Source organism: Triturus cristatus, chromosome 7 (assembly GCF_964204655.1).
Source record: "Triturus cristatus chromosome 7, aTriCri1.1, whole genome shotgun sequence".
In the NCBI taxonomy this organism is placed as follows: domain Eukaryota; kingdom Metazoa; phylum Chordata; class Amphibia; order Caudata; family Salamandridae; genus Triturus; species Triturus cristatus.
Genome location: NC_140590.1, coordinates 708,001,278 through 708,022,785, shown reverse-complemented (window position 1 = coordinate 708,022,785; position 21,508 = coordinate 708,001,278). Strand labels below are relative to the sequence as shown.

At 44.4% G+C, this 21,508-nt stretch overlaps 1 protein-coding gene across 2 annotated transcripts in view; it reads left to right on the top strand.

The window, feature by feature from the left end:
* The window catches only part of TSPAN10 (tetraspanin 10), a 64,432-nt gene extending 43,959 nt beyond the window's left edge, over positions 1–20,473 (top strand). The window contains exons 1-2 of one of the 2 annotated variants that reach the window (XR_014966583.1): positions 11,990–12,401; positions 17,790–17,927. Coding sequence is in view for 1 of the 2 variants with exons in the window: in XM_085617372.1 (XP_085473498.1) it covers positions 17,790–18,096 (307 nt within the window). In the remaining variant the exon portion in view is untranslated. Of the gene's footprint in view, positions 1–11,989; positions 12,402–17,789 lie in introns of those variants that run through there. The other variant, XM_085617372.1, reaches the window with a different exon arrangement.
* Positions 20,474–21,508: the final 1,035 nt, after the last annotated feature.

The window sequence follows — 21,508 nt, the reverse complement described above, 5'->3', positions numbered from 1 at the left end:
GTCTATGGTCATGTTTAAAGTAGGCTATGAAAGGGTGAGGTAAAGTGCAGAAAATAACCCTTATTTTGGGTTTTCTTCCATGGAAAGGATAAGAAATTGTAGAGTGTAATGAGTGACCTTGAAAAGTAGCCAAAAAGTCAACTATAAAGGCAAAGAAGAGGAGAATAGACAACTTTTTCAGAGTTAAGTGGAAATAGGGCTAGTAGATAAAGCTCTAATGCTGGTGGGAAATCTTCTAGAGCTTTGATGCTTGAGGGACTGAACATCCACGTGAATAATTAGTTGTGTATCATCTGTATAAGTGTAGGCTTGAACTGCAGAAGAATGACTCGGATGAGCATGTCGGGTGAAGTAAATATTACATTTTGTGGTGGTGGTGTCTAGTGATGGTCCAAGAGGCACTCCACATTTAAGTCTCTTAAAATGGAAACAGTAGAGAAGTGTTGGACCTCACACCAGTGGCGTGGTTTTCACACAACATTTTGTCTGTCTTCGTTTTTGTTGCCTTTAGTACTCTACGCACTTTACCACTACTAAGTAGTGCTAAAGTATTTGTGCTCTCTCCTTTGAAGATAAACCTCTTGCCAGGCCCATACCTCCCTTTTTGATACATATAAGTACCTCCTAGGGTAGGCCCTAAAGAGCCCAGAGGGCAGGGTGCAGGGTATTTAAAAGGTTGGATATGTACTTTTCAGTTTTCCATGTCCTGGTAGTGAAAATCTCATACATTTGTTTCTCACTGTAGGCCTACCTTTCCCCTAGCTAACATTGTGTTAATGTATTACATTTAACAAGTGATAACTTTAATTTGGGAGCAGATAGAAATGTCTGGTTTGGTATGTTAAAACCCTTTTTAATGGTAAAGTCAGATTTTAAATCACAACTCTGAAAAAGCCACTTTTAGAAAGTTGACATTTTCGTGTCCTAATCATTTGTTGCCTGCAGCCTGTATCCTGGGTGACATGACAAGGTGTAGCTGGCAGTTGGTCTGTGTGTATTGATCCCAGACAGTGGGGCAAAGGGCAATATTTGTTGGCAGGATGGGATATCTCTGACTTGATGAGGTGGAGTAGCTGTCACCTACCACACTTGCACATCACAAAAGTTCTGCTTGAGCACACTCACAAAACGGTTGACACTAGTCTTTTGTGACCACAGACAAGCTGGGACCAGGGCAGGGAGGCAGGAAATTCCAGGCACCTCTGGGGTAGAAACCTCCAGAACCTTCTCCTACTTCAAAGTCCGCACCAGTTATAAGTATTAGACCCATAGACCCAGCACTTTAGTACACTTCAGGACCCGAGGAAGCCTCAGAAGGACTGCTGTGCTACTCTGCAGGAAGGACTGCAATTCTGTTACCCTGCTGCCTTTTGCCCTGCAAACTGAGTTAATGGACTGGACCTGCATCAAGGGCTAGTTGGTAGGCTTCCTGATCAGAGCCTCAGGAACAAAAAAAGCTCCATCCACCTAGAACCTTGGAAGTGGGCCCGAAGGTGCACTGCCTAATCAGATGTGGTCCTGTGAAGCAGAACCGGTGCAGTGCAATGCATCTACCAACAGCTGCATTACAACGGCAGCAGCAAGATGCATCCCCAACTGTGGACCTCGTATCGCAGCTCGCAGTTTCCTTGGAACCGCCACTGTGTGGTGCATTCTTGATGCAGGCCTTTGAAGCGCAAGTCCATCATTGATGGCATCCTCGATGACGACGCAGGACTCCACATCGCAGCCCACGAAACCGCCACTGCATGACACATCCTCAACGCGAGATCCGGCAACGCTCTGCAAACCAGGATTTAAAGTAATTTGCTCAGTGGGCCTAGCTTGGTCCCTGTATCTGGCCTGTGCTCCATCGTGATCAGCCTGAACTTGTGACTTTGTCCTGGTACAGCGTGACCATATAACCATAGTTGGCGCCTTGTGTTTGTAGGCACTACTTTTACATAAAACATTGACATTTTAATCTATTTTTTCAAATTGCTTTCGTTTTTTTCTTGTGTTTTCACTTCATTACTGTTTGAAGCCCTGCACAAATACTTTACACATTGCTTCCAAGATAAGCCTGGCTGCTTTTCTGCCATGTTACCAGAGGGATAAACAGAGTTTAATTTGGGGTTTGCTAGGGACTTCACCCTGACTGGGGGTAGTGGTTTCTGCTTGAAAAGGGTTTCACTCCCCTCAACCAGAAACCCAGTTTCCTGTTAACTAGCCATTACTGTGCTGAAGATATTATAACAACCCCACGTAGCCTGATCTTCCACTCCTAACAATTTTAGATGCTCAAACGAAATATCATCAGATGCAGTGTCCATGGTGGCACAGAAGTTCAGAAGAATAAAAACCTCTCCGTTGCCATTGTCAAGTGTCCTGGGGATATTCAAACGCAGCCACCAGAACTGAGTTGGGGCAGTGATCAGGTGAAATCCAAGAGTCACAGGATCCAGTAAAACATGATTTTCCAAGAACTGGGATTCCTCCCATTTGACAACAACTTCTATAACTTTAGTCACTACTAGAAGTGAGGAGGCTGGCCATAATTGGGCCTGGGACTCCTGTAGCAACATTTCCGTGGCACAGAAGAAATGTAGCTTATGATGTAGGGTGAGCTCATAAAGGAGATATTGATTTTTTGCCAGAGAGCAAGTTTTGAACAACTAACAACATGCACTTCTAGGGGCATCATCTGAGGAGAGGCTGGGCCTTTCTGTGAGTGGGTGGAGAGTTTGTATCTGAGCATTCCTATTTTTTTTTATTTTTATATTTTTATTATAATTCCACAGTATCAAAACATCGCTGAATACAGACACATATGATATCAAAAGAATGTAAACATTGAAAAACACACAGTTATACCAAAATCACATTCACAAATTCATATGATCATATGATTCTCCAAACATAAATACCCAATTTGCGTTTCCTTTGTCCTTTAACAGAATACAAACTAAACTCCAAATTAAATATGCTATAGAACCGGGTGCGCCACATTTCAAAAGATGGTGATTCAGACTAGAGCCATGAAGGCCATGATAGGCCCAGCCTATCTCAACAGTCGACTCTCCTTCTACGTACCCAACAGGAATCTTCGCTCCGCAGACCTCTCCCTGGCTACCGTCCCACGCATCCGTAGAACCACAGCCGGAGGCAGATCCTTCTCCCACTGCGCCGCCAAGACCTGGAACACCCTCCCCCTCAACCTACGACAAACCGAAGACCTTCTAACCTTCAGGAGATGACTCAAGACCTGGCTGTTCGACCAGTAGCAACAGAACCCCCCCCCCCCCACTCCCCTCCCTCAGCGCCTTGAAACCCTTGCGGGTAAGTAGTGCGCTTCACAAATTATTTGATTGATATTTGATTGATTGAAGAAGCTATAAATAATATATATAATGACGCCTAATAGCCTCTATCAGTTTGTGCAGTGTCATCACAGTAGTCTGTTTACTCAGAAAATCCCGAATCTGTAAAAATGAAAAAAACTGATTTTTTGGCAAGAGATATTTAGCCGTTAGGTCCAAAAAAGAAGAATATGACCCCCCTGCCTCATAAAAGTTCCCAATTTGTGTGATACTTTTACATCTCCAGCTAACCGCCACATAGTCCCAAAAAATGTACGGGAGTCTCCCCGCTGCATTAGTAGGTGTGTAAAAAGTTAACCCCTCAGTCTGCAAATTTTTTCGAATAGCTTTCCAAATCTTGAGAACATCACCCAAGATTTTAAAGCGCGTTTTTTTGTAGTAACTACCATCTAATTTCTTGAACAAACAGTTCTTAGCCTCTGTTCCCACTGCCATCTGATATATCGAAGGGGCCTCTGCTAAATTACTCGGCTCTTCTCCTGTCAATAATATCCACATATTATATAGAATGCGCACATTGTAGTAATGTGTAAAATTGGGAACCAACCACCCTCCTCTCTCTCTTGGAAGAGTCATAAATCGCGAAGCCCTGCGTGGTTTCCCAAGAGCCCAAAGGAATTTAGCACACAGTGCCTGAAGATGTTGTAGTTGACCACGCAATACTTCCAAAGGGACTGATCTAAAGAAGTACAAAACCCTGGGTAGTATATTCATTTTAAGGACGTTGGCTTTACCCACCAACGAGAGATGCAGGCAGTCCCATCTCTCTAGAGATTGTTTTTCATTACCAATAATAGCCCCCCAGTTGACCTCAACCAATTCTTTCAGACAAGCCCGAATGTTAATCCCCAAATAAGTGGCTTCCCTAACCACTCTAGAGTCATTGGCCATAATATTATTTGTGCACAGGATCTGAGTTTTCGCTATGTTTAACTCGTAGCCAGACATTTCTCCAAACTCCTACGCTAAGCGTTCCACTTCAGGCATAGCACTAACAGGGTCCGATGTTATAATGGCTATATCATCCGCATAAGCAAGGACAGAGTAGTGATATCCCTGAACACTAAATGGCTTGATCCTAGTGCTTCTTTCCAACATGTTTAAAAGGGGATTAATGTATAAGACAAACAACAGGGGAGAGCAAGGACACCCCTATCGTGTACCTCTAGAAATCATTATAGGGTCCGACACGTGCCCCATGGAGCAAATCCTGGCCACAGGAGATCGATAAAATACCTTTATAGCCTGAATAAACCCCTGCCCAAACCCCATCCACTGCAAAACTCCCCAGAGGAAGTCCCAGGCAACACAATCAAACGCCTTTTCGGCATCGAGTAGAATCACCCCGAGATCCCTAGACTCCACCTGAGCAACATAAAATAAGGTTACAACTTTGCTAATATGACTCACAGTCCCTCTGCCAGGAATAAAACAGTGTTGTTTTAAGGAGACTAGAGAAGAGATGACCTTAGCTAATCGATTTGCCAGAATCTTAGCATAGATTTTCCCGTCACAGTTGACAAGCGAGATCGGACGGTAAGACCCTGGCAATTCCGATGGTTTTTCTTTCTTCCTAAATATAACAATGCTGGCTTCATCCCAAGATTGTGGTGCCTCCCCGGTTTGTGCTGCTTGGAAGGCAGTCAACATATCTATTTTAATATCCTGAAAGAAAGCTCTATTAACCTCAACAGGAAGCTTGTCTGGCCCTGCCGCCTTGCCAATCGTCATGCTATTACTAGCCAGCTCTAACTCCTCCATTGTGATGGGGCTATCCAAAATCTCTACCTCCTCCTGATCTACCCACTCCAATACATGTTGAAACCAAATATTACTCACGTGGTCCCCCGGCTTGTGTTCCTTATATAAATCTGTATAAAACTTATGAAAAATCCTAAGATTCTCTGGGGGATCAAGGACCATACTTCCTGACGCAATTTTCAAACCGGCTATTCTATGAGAGGCCTCCTTCGAGCATAGCCTATGAGCTAAGCAGCGGCCTACCACCTCACCATACTCCTAGCATTCTTTTTTGTAAACCAGGTATTTAATGGCATTTTCTATGCTCCATAAAAGGTTGATATTAGCACGACATCTAGCCACGTTGGTTTGTAAATCAACATTATTTTTGTGAAGAGATATCCCCTGAGCAAGCCTTTCTTCAGCTATTTTAAGTTTAGTATACAGTTCCTGTACTACTATTTTAGCTTTCTTTTGTTGATACAAACCATAGCTCAGGACCTCGCCTTCAAAGCAGGCTTTAAAAGTATCCCAAAGAACCCCCACCGAAGTAGAATGCCGATTATTTTTGAAAAAAACCTTGATCCAAATCTTCATGTGATCTCTAAAGGCATTATCAAGCAGAAGCTTCCTATCAAAAGAGAAAACTCTTGGGATTCTAACTAAACCCAATGAGGGAATCTCCAACACTACTGGTGCATGATCAGAGGAAACTCTCGGAAATACACATATCGAGGCCTCAGTAAGTAATGCAGGAGATATAAAAAAGTAATCAAGACGTACAAGCTTCAGATGGGTATAGGATTAAAACATGAACCTGGGAGCGGGCGCACAGAGAAAGTCCCAAGCGTCCACCAAGCCATGATCCATCATTAAATGATACAATGCCTTAAATACCCTGGGTTTCCTTCCTTTATAGCCTTGTGTACCACGTTGGAATTCCTTATTGGTCAGATTAATGTTAAACTCCCCACATAATATCAGAGGAGTAGGCCAGAGTGCAAGTTCTATATTCAATTGTTCCAGGACCATGGCTTCGTCAAAATTGGAACCATAGGCAGTACACAGAGTAAACTTTGCTTCCCCTAAACTGCATTTGGCAGTAGCCCAACGTCCCATTTTATCCACTAAGATTCGTCCCGATATCTGTACAGCAGGTTTAGCTAGCACTGCCACCCCGTGTTTTTGAAGCTTGTTGTGAAAAGGCCAGTAATACAAAACCCATTTCTAACAGCGTTTTCAGTTTCCCCCAGGGTATATGTGTTTCTTGTATACATAATAAGTCAGGCTGGATCACACGGTGTTCTGCAGCGACTCTATGTCTCTTGTTATAATTGTTAAGATCACATACATTTAGAGAACAGATTTGAAATCCCGTTCTAATTATTAGAGAAGAAAGGGAGCGAGCCCTTACTCATACAACTAAAAACAAACATTAAATCAATAAGAATAAAAAATGAAGCAATACTGTGGATTTTCTTTTTCCAATTTTACCCCATCTTACCCAACCTGGCCCTCCCCCCCAACCACCCCAATCTGCCATCAATCCCCACCGAGCCCACCCAGCCCCACCTACCCCAGCCCTTCAAAGAGGCTTTAGGACCCATGGTCCTGTGATGGCAAGCTCCTGTCACCCGGGAGCTCACACCCGCAAATACCCCCGTCCCATGTGTGACAAAAACCAACAGTGAAACAACAAGCTAAATCTATATGCATTCAACTGTTATCAGATTCATTTTGTACATGTAAACAAAAGTTCCACATGGGGTGGGAAACAAGGAAAGATAAGGAAGAAATAGTACATTTCTGATCCAGAAGCAGAATAGGTTGACTTTAACCCTTCTGATAAATACACACAAAAAAAGCCTAAGACAAATAAACCCCCTTTACAAAGAATGTAAGAACTCTTTTGCCAAAACCTCAGAGGTAAAGAATCGAGTATGATCTTTATAAATAACCTTCAGCTTAGCTGGGCTTAACAAAAAAACTTGAGCCCCTTTAGCCTGGAATAAATCAATAAGCTGTTGTAGCTGCCATCGTTTTTCAACAGTGAAATGATAAAAGTCAGGTCTCACAAAAGACTCAACATCTTTCCCAGCCCTCTTTTTATCTGGTCGAGCCAACTGGTATACATCTTCCCTGGCCAAGAAGCTATTAAAAGATATCAAAAATGCTCTAGGTCTATCTAAGGTTTGACCAACTCTGGGGCGGAGAAGAAACGGAAAACGATGTGCTCTTTCTATTTCTCTCTGCCAATCCCATTTAGTTAGCTCAGGGAAGACCTCTTTAAACAAATCGATAATGAATTTGCGAGGATCTTGTCCTTCCCAATCCTCAGGAATCTGCAAGACTCTAAGATTGTTCCTGCGAGGGCGATTCTCCAAGTCGGCTAATTTCCATTGCGTGTCATCTTTCATAGATCTCAGAGATTCAGTCAGAGCCTTCTGTGCTATCAGTTAATCTTCAAGACATGAAATGCGAGCTTCCGCTTCATTAAATCTGGGTGTGAACTCTGTACAGGTTTTAGCAATGCGTCGCACTGAATTCTATAGCTTCCGTCACGAATTCTACACTCTGGCTCTCAACCTGTGTCTCCTATCTCTGAGACATAATGGATTGGTAGATCAGGGCTAGTGAAATATCTTCCGATGGCTTGACTGTGTCTTCTTTATCAAGCCCATCATTTTGCTACTTATCAGTGCCAATATCACCTGAGCAAGAGTAGTCGCACTGTAGAGCATTACCACCATTGGCGCTGCCCCTGTTGCTACTATCCAGCAACAGCTTACCACCAGCTCTAATATCTGATCTTTTCCGAACTGTACGAGGACTTCCTTCCGAAGTATCACCCGTGTCCTCTAGGTGTACACTGCTGTGATCACTACCACCATCAACCTGAGCCTTAAATATCGACTCTAAATCATCGCTTGATGAAATTGAGTGATCTGATAGGGAGTAAAAGTAATCCCCGGTTTCTATCTCCTTCAGTTGAGATTTGGAGCTTAAAGTATCCACTTCCACCCCCGCGCCACCTTGCCCTTGAATATCGGCCATTGGCGGCTTTAAAATGTGACTTGACTCCAGGAAATCGATGTTAGGGGCATTCTCAGAGGTAGAGGCACTACATGAATTATACAGTATAGCGCCCGCTCCTAGAGTGCCCTCGGTAGCATGAGGAGATGGAGCGCTAACATTTCCACTGAGGGCTGTGTCTTTATCAACCCCACTGTGTTTTTCTGCCACTTCATTCTGAAGGGAATGCGAGCCTTTCCTTTTAACCTTACCAGCAGAGAACAGCGCGGGAATAGTGCACTTACCCGCATTTTTTGTCACTTTTTGTCCTTTAGCGGCTGCATCCGTTTTGGATGTTTTACTGTCGGTGGCCAGAGTTTTGAGCCCGCCAGCTTCAAGCCATCGCTGCTGGAATCCATCTTTGGCCGAGCCCTCCCTCTCGCAGTCTTGGGAGGCATTGTTACCGCAAAGGAACCTTCTCCTCTCTGGCTTCCGTAGCGTCTGAGAGCCAAACAGCGGACCCAACACCGGCTCAGCGAGGCACTCCAGTAACCCGAGTGCAGGCAGCGGAGCCTTGCTGAAATCACCGCAGCTGCGATTGTTTTGTGTGCTAAGTTAGTAACTGTTTGTTTGTTTCTGTGTCGATATAAGAGGGTGCCTTCCAAGACCAGAACTTGGCGACAGCACCTTCAGTCAGTTGTTTGTTTGGCAGCGCAATTTGCTTTGAACCGTCAGATGTTTCATCAAGATCAGCTTGCCAGTGGCCTCTGACATCTGCTCTGTTACCTCTTTCTGATAGTTTCTGCAAGTGGTGTATTGTATTAAAAATTGTTTTGAGATTGCTCAGTCCTACTTCCCAATCAGAAGAATTAACTTAAGATGTAGATGACAAACTGATAGGTTTAAATATCACTTAATGTCTCATATTGTGCTCTCGGATCCGGATAGTGGTAATGTCATACTTCCGGACCCTCAAGACTCCACGTCTACACGCTGCAGCACAACTCACCTTGGGTCTAAAGAAATACGATCACATCGGTGATCAGCAACATTCTGATGGAGCTCTATTAGCTCCCCTTCCAGGCCTGCACCATCCTCAAAACCAGTTGATTAATTTACAAAGCCATCATAATCAGCAGCTCCCCCTTATCTTGTAGACAAGCTCACCATCTCTCATGGCTCTCCACACACAGCATCCAGGAACTAAAGACTAAGGATTGTACAAAATAAAAAAGGAAGCAGCAGGTCTTTTCCTTTTATGCACCCAAGATCTAGAAGAACGCCCATGTATCAATCCAGGCCGCACCAAGGCTCATCCAGTTTCAAGAAGAGTTGAAGAACACTCCTTATAAGGATCACTACATCCCAACCCAATAACAGAAACACTTCTGCTCCCACCATCAAGCAACGTCTCATCACTTCTTGACTATACACTTGCTTTTGACCCTGTACTGCTCTCTGCTGCCTTTTAGCTAGGTTCAGACTATACAAATACCACACACTTACATATTAATGCATACATACCTATATATTGCTTGCTTTGCAGAATTGTACCTTCTCGCTATTATATAAACATGTTTCTTCTTTTGTATTATTTTTGCTTTAAGAATCTTTTATATCTCAGGGCTTTCTCTACATTAGAGAGAGACAAAGGTCCATACTATGTTATAAACACATCTTGACACGGTTTAAGTATGAATTTCTTTTGCATTTTTATATCACGCGAATGTAGCCAAAGTGCTATAGAGAGATTTACAAAAGACAAAACTGAGGTTGAAAAGAAAAGTAGCTAAACTACTTTCCACATGTAAAATGGATCAATGCCAAACACACTTATATTTTCAGGTGACATAGGGAGGAAATAAAAGGGGGTGACCTACAAATGAGAGAATCAGATACCTGAAGATGCACTCCTGCATGCGGGGTAAAGCAAATAACAATAACCATCAAGGAAAAAAGAACCCACTGCTGAGTGAGGTACAGGTAAGGTAGATTCAGAGACATGGGGTACAAGAATGAGAAGGACCAAGCAAACGCGTAAAAGAGGGTAAGTCAAGGTCTTGAGAGAAGGAGGTTAGATCAGAAGAAAGAGCAAAGAGGTAGGCAAAGACCTTAGGTGGGGAAGGAGGGAAGGGATGAACCACAGCAAAATATTAACCAGAAGATGGTGTAAAAGCAGTACATGCGCGAGATAAAGTCAGATTGGAAGTGAGTATGAAAGAGAAGAAGTGATAGATCTTTCACTAGTCAATGAGTGTAGCTGAGGTGGTGTGGGGGTCTAGGCACTGAGAAACTAAGAATGTGTGATTGGTAGATTGGTCTTTACCTCCAAGCCCTATTCTCAAGTTTGGACTGTTGGGCTGGAGAACTGTACTTGTATTGTTCTGGGGAGAATTCATCCCTAACTTGAGTTTGTCAAGCGATAGCTTTTTGACTCCTGTCTAGCACTCAGTACGATATACATATGTCTTGGAGATAATTTGTGACTTAGATTGAAACCGTATGCCTTGAGGGCACACCATATTTTTCAAGCGTGACTAGCGTCAGCTCACTGGGCCACAGAACACTAATAGTGGTGGTAGTGGCACCATTTCTAGTGGTAAGATGGCCTTTTTTTACCTGTCCTTGTCACGGAGAGTTACCTACCAGCTTCTCTCATCTTTTCTTTTTTTTAACTAGTTTTATGGTCCCCTGCAAATGAGTCCTTCACCCATCTTTGTTGCACATGGGTGTTTAACAGGTGAACCATTTACAGTGTGTAGAGGATGCATCTATAGAGTATGTGACACACATGGCCATAACCACACTGGGATCCATTTCGGATTTGCTACATTAAAGTGGTACCTAAGACGGAGGGTTGGTCGTAAATCCAGGCAGTAGATGTGAATTGCAGGGCTCACTCCATCTACTTTGTGTTAAATAGAGGAAACAAAGTGCCCCTTTGAAGATATGGAATTTTCCACTTCCCTTTCTTGCCCTATGGTCGTATGGAAGGGCTACCCCGCAGTATAACAGGTAGTTTAGTAGGGCAGGCTCCACTACTCTTGTTTCCTGCCTAGAGTCTCCCATTTCCAACCCACCGTCTTGCTCACACCTAGTAGAAATGGTCTAACAACTGAACTAGTGAAATACACAACCCCTGCCTGGCACAATAGTATAAAGATGGGACAGAGGCTTCCAGCTAGTGTGGCAGCTTTGCTCTACCAGCAATCCAGGGTCTCTGCACCAGTGGAGAGGACAAAATCTCTGTACTCCAGGTTAGGGTATCAACCGTCAACTCCCTTTGCCAAGTTTGGGATCACAAACCTGGGAACTACAATCAAGATTCCTGTGAGCGGCTGCCCAGGATGGACATAGGGTGTGTCCTTGCACGAGGTAGATATTGCTCAGAAGAAGAGTGGCTGTGAAGTATCTGAGGCGCTTCGAGACTCAGACGTCCATTGTGCACCAGCATGAGATCGGCGCTAGTCCCTGAGGGAGAAGCTCTGAAGTGCTTCACAGTGTGCACACGGCTGGCATTAATGGTCGGAATGGGCGTTGCACTCCCACCTTTTGGGAGAAAGAAGAGGATGAAAAATAACACTGGGCAGCTTAAAATAAAATTTACGTTTGAAATCTGTGTGATTATTTGTTTTTCGGAGGGGTGAGTGTCTGAACTAATGGCATGTGACAATCCTACACTTGGCCGGGCGAGGTCTTGCTCGCCCTGCAAGCATAAGCTTGAAATGTGATGTCAATAGTGGTGGGAGTGGCGATTGTTCATTTCGAGATTCAGAATTCCATATGGGCGTTCTTTGCAATGGCCCAGGGCGTGCCTGGAGCAGTGTATTAAAGTAAATGGCAAGGGGCGGGGTAGGTCTATGAAGATAAGGAAAGGCTGGGCGTGTCACTGGCCTCTGCAACTGCTGTTGCTCACTTTGATTGGTGGGCTGGGGCCTACTGAAGGAACATCCACGTCGCAGCAGCGTGTACTGTGGTATTACGTGTGTTTGGAATCGAAGAAAAGAACCAAGCAGCAGATTTTACTTAATCAATGGCCCAGAACAGCACGCTACTTGTCTAACCCTGAACGGAGCATTTTGGATTACTGCCCGGGCCCCGGGCCCCGGGCCTTCCGAGCTCTCTGTCCTGCCAGCCTCGAACTGAAGTGCCGGCCTGATCGCTCTGCCGCAGGTGCTACCACAGATTAGAGAGTAACGGACCTTCCGAGTTCAAAGAAGGCGAGCCACGGAGCCAGTGCAGCTAGAATGCACCTCTAGCTGACCTCTCTGACTCATCCTGCAAATAAAAGTAGGTTTTATTACAGTTACATAACGTGTATTGTGCTGCATTATTTGTTTTAAATAAAGGAGTTTGCAGATTTTGAGTAAATGAATGTTAATTGAATGTTCATGTTATTTCTACTTAGCCTCCTTTCAAAGGTAAGACGCCTCTCCTTCCTGCCAGCAAGCCTTTTCCCAGGTGTTTAGTCTCTTCTATGGCCTCTGCTACCTCCAGCAGAGGTCATAGCATAATACAGAGAAGTAAAATGGGCTAATTAAAATAAATGAATCGGCCTGGTCAGCGCAAAAAACATGCATTATTCTTTTAAAATCAAAGGAAACAGAAATCCCATATTTAAATAAGCATAAGTACGCACTTGGCGTGTGTATGGTGTAATAAGATAAGAAGCGTAAGTAAGTGGCTGAGGTTTTTACCTCCTCGTGTTTATGGTAATTGAACTGGAGCCCGTCTACTACTACGAGTCTGCGAGGTAGTGTTGTGATTTAGGTAAGCTCGACCTGTCCAGTATAGATTTGTGGCTGACGCAGTATATTGATCTTGGTATGCAAGTATGCAAGATGTTTGAAATTCGTGCAAAGAAAGCTTTATGTATGTACATGTAGTGGGATTTGCTATCAGGTTAAGTGTGCCTTTGTGTGAGGTTTGGGCTGGCACAGTGCATATACATTTGAATGTATTCGATGTGTAGGTTTCTGTGGGCCACGGGTGCAGGGTTTCAGCTCCACCATTTAACACGTCACCGTGCACAAACAGTTGAGTAGCAAAAAACAAGACTGCATGGTAAAAGTAACATCTTACGGTTGTCTCGCTCGCACAATAAAAATATGAACAATCCGATAATTTTCAAAACGGTATTTATACTGCGGTGGCATTCTCTTGATAATCAGAAAATAGTGTACTTTAACATTGGATTTCGGCATCTCTGTGATGTACATCAATATCGGTGTCATGGCTGTTGGCTGTTATGCACTGTTGAAGGCAGGCTCAAAACTATATGTTAATGACAGAGGTGAAAAACCAGCTGCAATTCCAAAGTACTTCTTTATCGGTTCAAAGCTTCAGAAACCTTTTGGTTCTAGGATTGCAGCATGTGGCTCAGAACCTTTTGATGGCAAGTCTTGTGTGCGCGCCTGATTTCTCTGTCTACACACCGCTGCGTGCCTGCGTGTTTCGGCTTCAGTGTGCGTGCATCGTGACTTGCGCACAGGTATCCGCATTAGGAATTTTGCTTCATATTATCATATTTTGCACAGGCCGAGTGAGGACACTGCGAGCAATGTATCACAGCAGTCTTGTCTTTCTACTCCCCTCTTTGTGCGCATAATGACCGCCAAATGTTGTTTGCACAACGTTGCAAACTGCGAAAGGCAGGGGGAATCTGAAGGGCCCGACCCTCCCATTTGAAATTCTTCAGCTGCTGTGTAAGGCAGGGGTCTCCCTCTGCCTTGAAACCGAGGGACGGTAGACAACTAAACAAGCCTTCTTGCCAGTTTGCCTACTTCCCTGAAAGAAACGTAAATGTGCGCAGCTGGTCAGTATGCAAATGTAAAGGGTGCCTGGAAGGTATTGACTTTAATTGATGGAATAAATTGAAGCTTCCTAATACACCTTCATTCTTTTTGAGGGGTATTGTAAGGCGCTACCAACACCAGCTAAACTGTGAAGTGTGTGCTTTTAAAAGACCATTATAAAAAACCGCACTTAAACATTTTTGTGCATTCTGTAGCACTCTATTTTATACTGAGTGTAATGCAAGTTTAAAATAATGACTTACATGGTCTGTGCTTACTGTCGCAGACTGGAACCTTGTACCACTAAACATGTACAAGTCGCTATTCTCCACAGCACCAACCAGAACTCCTCTTATGCTGATCGGGCTCACTCGCTACGCTGGCTCGCCACTGTCCACTCATCGCAACGTTTGCGCCTCACCACTTTCAGATGTCACCAGCCGCCACTGGTGCCTAAGCTGTGGGACTCTGTGGTCAGAGGATAGTTGGGAGCTCCGAATGCCACAAGGCACTAAAGGATACCAGGTCACAACCTGCGGTCCACCCAAAAGACAAACAAAAATATCAGAGGAGAACTGCCCCCCCCAGCAGAAGAACTGACATCCTGACCACTATGTACTCTCGAGGGGTTTGTTTGGCAGTGGGTTTTATATCTGTCCCCGAGGAAGAATACTAATCTATAACATTCACTGAAATGAGAGTGATGTGACTCCATTGCCAACCCTGTGACTGGTGCTGATGCTGCCTGTGCTCAGCTGAAGACCTGAGCTGTGCTGTGGTGTCTGCTTGCTGTGCTATGTGGGCCCTGAGGTGCACAACCTGCAGGCAGCGTGGACCAGCTGTGACACCTGAACGCCACAGGCATGGCCTGTGCTATGAACTGACCGACAACCCAATGTACTGTGCACACTAAGGGAAACCGACCGGTTCCCTGAGAGACTCTAGAAGAGGAAGGACAATAAACAGAGGCCCCATCATAGCCTGTCTCCCGCTTGAGTTTTCCTAGACCCCCTACATGTTGATATGGCGAGCCCAAGACTAATTGGGGACTGTGACACAGGAAACATTTTTACATGGTTGTCAGGTATCTGAGATATCTCTGCTATAATCACAAGATGGGGATTATAAACGTCTGCTGTATTTTTGTAGTAGCTATTTCTGAACCAATTATGTAGAGTATTATGTTGTGTGTGTGTGTGTGTGTGTATGTGTATGCAATTTAAGTAAAGTACTACCCATTTAAAGACTAAGCGCTGACTGGACACCCTAACGTGAATTGGCCAGTTTGTTGATTTCTGAGCCTTCAACCCCACAACACCTCCCTGAGTAAGCCTTGGAGTGCTCACCTTTGCTACTCTGAGGGATAAAGAGCCCTGATTGAGCCTATCTTCAGCTCACTAACCCCTGACTATAAACTTGGGACCTGGGTGTGACAGGAAGAGTATATCGGAGTCCGCTCTCTGTGCCTTCATTGTGTATGACCTGTGTCCTGCTTATCGAAGTATAATTGTATTCAGCAAGTGTTGTCTCTTGAAAATTATGTACATAACTGGACAGGTGCCATTGAGTCTCTTTTTTTGTACATTTAATTTATGTTCCAATTAAATGCTGCTGCGGCCTTTTACTCGTGTTGTGTTTTCACTCAGCGCGAAGCTGCTGGCCCGCTGCGCCATACTGCACCGCTGCGCCATACTGCACCACGTGCTACGATTTTGATACATTTTCCTGTTCCTCTAAATGTGAACTCTCCTCTATCTGGCCAGCTTTGCAAAATATTGTATGTGCATAAGTAAGAACTTGCAAGTGGCAACTGCAATTTATGTGATCTGACGTTAGAAGGTAAATCCTTTTCGTTCGGTGACATTATCATCAATTCTAATGGTTTTTCAAATTGCAACACATGTAATGTGATTTATTTGATCCAGTGCCCATGCAAGAAAAACTATATTGGACAGACTACCCAGAAGATTAAAACAAGGATTGGTCAACACCGCAGCAGGATTCGTTGTAATGTCCCCAACGCACCACTGGTAGAACATTTTAAACAGGCTAATCACCAGGACAATGAGATCAAATGGACTGTCCTGCGAATCATCAAGCTACCACCAAGAGGTGGTGATCTGGCACTAATCCTGAACAAAGAAGAGCTGAAACTTATCATTCAACTTGACACAATTCGCAATGGTTTAAACAGAAATGAGGATTGGCTTTCTCTTATTTAGACTCTTCTGCTAATTTTGGTAATTCTGTAAATATTATTTTTTTCCCTGCCTGTGACAATTGTAGAAATCCTCTTATTGTTTTAACTGACCCACGTTCTGGTTCCCATTTCACCCTTTTCCTGACACTGACCCAACATGGCCGCCATCCATTCACTCACGTAATCACGTCCCAGCACAACCGGCACTTCCTGTCACATGACCCTGGTCCGTTATCACGTGACTCCGGAGTCCTTCTTCTACCTTCCAGCTTAGCCAGTCACTACCAACTGGCGATCGTGTAGTCCCCTTGATGCTGGTAAGTGCTATATCGGCGCGCTAGTGTGTTCGCTCTCGACGACCTTGCTCCCCTTACCCCTAATTCCCGTGCTATGGTTCTCCACAGGCGGACCTTGGATTCTCAGGCCGCTTTGCTGGGAAGTTGGTCGTTCCCTCAAATTCCCGCAACTTGTTACAGCGAACTATTGGTGAGCGCATATTCCTCTATTCCGCCCTTCCCTTCCCTGTTTTTCTGGTTTTAATTGGTTTCCGCCCTTAGTTTTCAGCTGAACCCCTGGTAATATCCTGGCTGATCCACGCAAGCAACTCCTTACTTGGACCCTTGTGCAAACTACTCTAGGAGCGATTCGGTTCTGATTTGGGTTAGTTTCCCGCCTTAATTACGTTCCCAGTCACGACGCTACCGGCTCACCGTTAGTCCTCACGTCCTCTTGACCTTCGCTAGCGTGTTCATGTACTACTTCACCGAACACCTTCTGGCGTTTCACCGCACACTCCACTACGTACCATCCTAGTCCCTTGCACTTGTCAACTCAGCCTTGAGCGTGTGTGGTTGCACCGTTCATTCGGTTCACTTCACAGGTCATATCATTACCTTCGCATCAACAACCAGCCGTCAGGTGTGTTTCTCACGTATGGCATGCCGTGCATGGTTACTGACAGTAATTTTCTCACAGTATTGTTAGGTTTTAATGTACCTCTCCCTTCTCTCTTATTTTTCCCCTTCTATTCGTACAGGAATTGTAAATTCAGGCTTTTACTCCTTCTAGTCCTGATGATGATCTATGTATTGGTTGAATAGATCGAAACGTCGTCGACCCCATGTACAAACATGCATTTTAAACGCATTTGTTAAAAATTGTGCATGTTACTGTACCGTTAAGAAAGCTTGCCCTTGTATTTCGTACTGGCTATAAGCTTCATTCTTCAGCCTGATGTATGTTCTTTGTGTTTAATTGTCTGCACTTTCTGTTTAGTTTGTAAGGACACAGGACTGTGTCCCACTCTACATTCTAACTGTATGTCAGAAATTAATTCTATTTGATCATTAAACTTCAATGTCCGGCTGGGCATTGTATAAGTGATATAGAGCCGATTCTGGTCTATATTTATCGCATGATGCATTGTTCTTGAAGGACCTCTTGTTTTTCAAAATAGTAAGCACCCTGGGTCCTTCCTACCTTACGGGTTTCCCCTTGTCAAGCTTTAATATAAGTAAGAGGAGGGCACCTGTCCATGCTACTGTTTTGGGGGAAGCAAGGAACTCTGAGTAAGGGAGAAGCTGCGAGACTGTGTTCACCTGCATGCACGGTCCAAGTTGTGTAATGCTGTTTTAACCCATACAGCCACCTGACACTCATTATCTCCTTGTCAATGTTTTGCAGATACTTCAATTGCAGCTCTCCTGGAGCCAATGCCTGTGGGGTGCCCTTCTCTTGCTGCATTGATCCTCTCCAGAACGGGACAGTTGCCAATACCCAGTGTGGCTTTGGAGCCCTTGGCGCCGAAGAGATGGTGGCACAGAGCTTGGTCTATCTGGGAGGGTGCATGCCCCAGTTGACACGCTGGGTCAGTAGGAATCTCGGCCTCCTCGGTACCGCTGCAGCTGTCCTCCTGGTCCTAGAGATCATCAGTCTTCTTCTTGCCACCAGGTTGCTCGGGGACATAGATTTGATCGAACGTCAGTGGTAAACGTTGAGCTACAGGTCAAGCAATGTGGCCATTCTAGGTGGACACTATGCGAAGTGGAGAGGCTCGAAGACGAAATGGTACTGCCCCTAAAAAGGCAAGGATGAGATGGTCCCAAGCTGGTCAACATCTGCCATGTATGTCCTGACAAGTCACTGCTCATGCTGCAGCTCTGCCAGGCTTTCAAAGGCTTCCCATTGGGAATGCCCCCCATGTCTTTACAGATTTGATCCACCCGCCACAGACACGAGGACTTGGCTTTGGTTTGTCTCACTGGGACTTGTGCACATCAGTACTGCCGCCCATGTCATAAACCCACTTGCCACAAACATTTTGTATTCTTACAAATAAACAAACTGGATGGCAGTCAAATTCATCAAAAGTTTTTTATATCGCAAAACTGTCAATTCACCCGCCATTATGTGTCCCCCCCCCCCCCCCCCCATTCAGGCACTCCTTTCACTGGGTGACCTGCAATGTTGTTTTTCCCTGTCTATGGCTGGGCTTCACTGAGCTAATAATCGAAACACTTGCGAATATGTACTTCTCTAAATTCGCAAGATCTCCTGTGGCAAGCACTATGTAACACAAGCTAGTCTTTAGATGTGTGCCTGTAGACATCAATATATATGTGTGTGCAGTCACACACACACATGCATGCTTGTATAATATATAATATGCATCCAAAGAGTTCTTGGCAAAAAAGGCCAGTCGGGAAAAAGATGTCACACAAAACAGGGGACACTTACATGCCTAAAACGTGAACACTGGGTACTAAAGGCTTCCTATAGCTAGATTCTGGGATACGTGTTGTAAGGCTATATTACATAGCATGTTGAATTGGTATTGGTTAAATAGTACATAGATTTTATGAATGTGATCTAGGTGAGCACAATAGTAACAAGCCAAAGAATGATGTGACCTACTATGAGAGAGCAATAGGAACAGGACAGTGATGTTGTTTCCATGTGGAGAACCATCACATGTCATAAATTATTATCCCAAGAAGTCCCCAACTGCCTAGGAACTTCCTTATCTCATCTATGCACTATATGAAGTTTGTAATTAACAAAGAAGAACTATCGAGCAATGAATTAAAAAAGTATTTGGCAGAGCAAATCTATGCTGCGTGTGCCTCCGAACATTAAATTGTATAATCTGAAAAAATGTTTTAGATTGAGTGCAAATGTGTGGAATAATGCTAATCTTGCAGTTTTTGTGCTTGAAAAACTGTCTGTGGGTACCTTTTTTTACAGCTGGGTGCCTATTGGATGTTGCGGCAATTTTTAGAGGACTCGGGGCCTCATTGACGAGGTTTTGGCGCAGGGCAGTGCCGCAAGGAATCTTGTTTCGCTGACTTGCGTCAAAAGAAAAGGGCCGGAATGCGGCGTATCTATGAGATAAAGTACATTCCTGTCCTTTTCCCCTGCGCTGGTGCGCAATGGTTTGCCATGCGCCAATGCGGTGGCTACGTTGTGGGGCTGATTGTTTTTTGGTCAGGAAGGGACACCTTACTGGACAAAATCAATCAATTGAGGTGATTTACTCTTTCCATGTGCACTGCACAATGCAGCACACATAAAAAGATGAAAAAACGAGGAGAAATTAAAATATTTCTCCTCAGGGGCGGCGTTATAATCTGACTCATTCCCAGGTTTACGATTCCTCGTAAACCTGGGAATGCTTCAGATTCCATTTGTGTTGCATTGGGACACCCACAGCAACATCCATGGAACCCCCCTTTCATGCAGCGTTCTGTTTGAAAGGAGCATATATTTACTAGGCCATGCAAAGTGGCTTTGCGTGGCCTTGTAAATATGCTGCGGCACATTGAGCCACCAGAGCGTCAAAAAAGTGCTGCTCCGGTTGTGCAAAAGTGCCGCAAGGGGCCTCGTAAATGAGGCCCTCGACCTGGTCCTACAACTAACTCCTGCTGCATGGCCAAAGGCAGAATATTGATACGTCTGGATGCTGTCATCAATGATGTCATCCATTATGCCATTTAATGTCTTGGGTGGTAAGTCCTAAGTGAGTCTAAGCAGTGCATGACTGGGGTGCGGGTTACGGTTAATGTACCTAACCATAAGTGGTGCATTTTAGTGATTTTTACGTTTTGTTTTGTAACAATAACTATACTTTACCTGTGATTCTTTTTCTACAAATTTCTGAGGTTTTTTAAAGGTATGTTAAGAACTTACAACCAAAACTAATTAAAGCTTCACTTTAATAATATATCGCTTGATTTAGGTGGCGCTTTCAATTACATGTTTTTTTTCTGTTTAGTAGCACTTTAAATATAGACTGCAAGCAATAGCTTGCAAAGTGTTGATTTGAACTTAAAATCTGTTATTTAAGGGTGTAAGTAAAATTATTACTCTTCTACTGCATTTTAGCTTGTTTTCTGGTACCGTGCCCATTTATTACTTTGTTAGCAATGGTTGTATAGCACATATCTGCCACTAGAGTATCCTCTTAGCGCTCTCGGCAATAAAAGGGTGCCCTTAGCCTATATTTTGGGGATTTTGCAATGCACACCTGCCCACTCGCATGGGATCACCATGAGTCACGCAATATTGTCTCTATTCACACAGTGTCCCGGGAAGAACCACTTTCACACTTTGAGCCTAAGATGAGCTGGAAACCCCGGCAGAGTGGAGTCTGCGCCTCTGATGCCCATCAGAGGTTTAGCAACCGCCCCAGGACATGGGTGGCAGTGTCAGAAGCCCGTGCAGGGTTTCTGGGTGAGGATACGACTGATTCTTGAAGCCTTCCCAGGCTCTATAACCCACCCTATCCAAGACTGCCACCGGGGCTGGAAAAGTAGTGATGGGCTCAACACTCTCCCCTCTTCTACACCCAGCCCCTCCGAGGCTCATTCTTCTGGCATCACAGTTACAATATTTTCATGTTTGCCAGGTCTGTAATGCCCATTGCCCAGCAAGTTGAGCACCTTTGTGTTTGCTCTCTGTGCATTCAGTGTAGTGCTTGGTGGTGGCTCCATTTTGTTTTGTTTAAGATCCTCGTGTTTTGGAGTGTGTGAGTGAGACATAGGACATTGACATTTGTATGTTTTCACAACCATGAATTGCTGTCTATTGCATGGAGGATTGAGTTTGTCATTGCCTTCAATCTTTGGCGTCATGATCGCCAAAGTCTAGCAAATGTACATTGAATGAAACAGAGAAAGAGGGGGAAATAAGGAAAACCCAGAGAGGCAACTAGAAAGAGTGAGAGTGGGAAAGTTTAAAAAAGTATAGATGGAAGAAAAAAACTTAGTAGATTGAAATGTAAAAGCAAGAACTAGGGGAAGAAGGAAGGGTGAAGGGACTGAACGAAACATGGATGGAAGAAAGCGTGGATACGGTGGTGAAAGGATGGCTTCAGAGCCAATCTTTGGGCCCTGACACTTATTCTT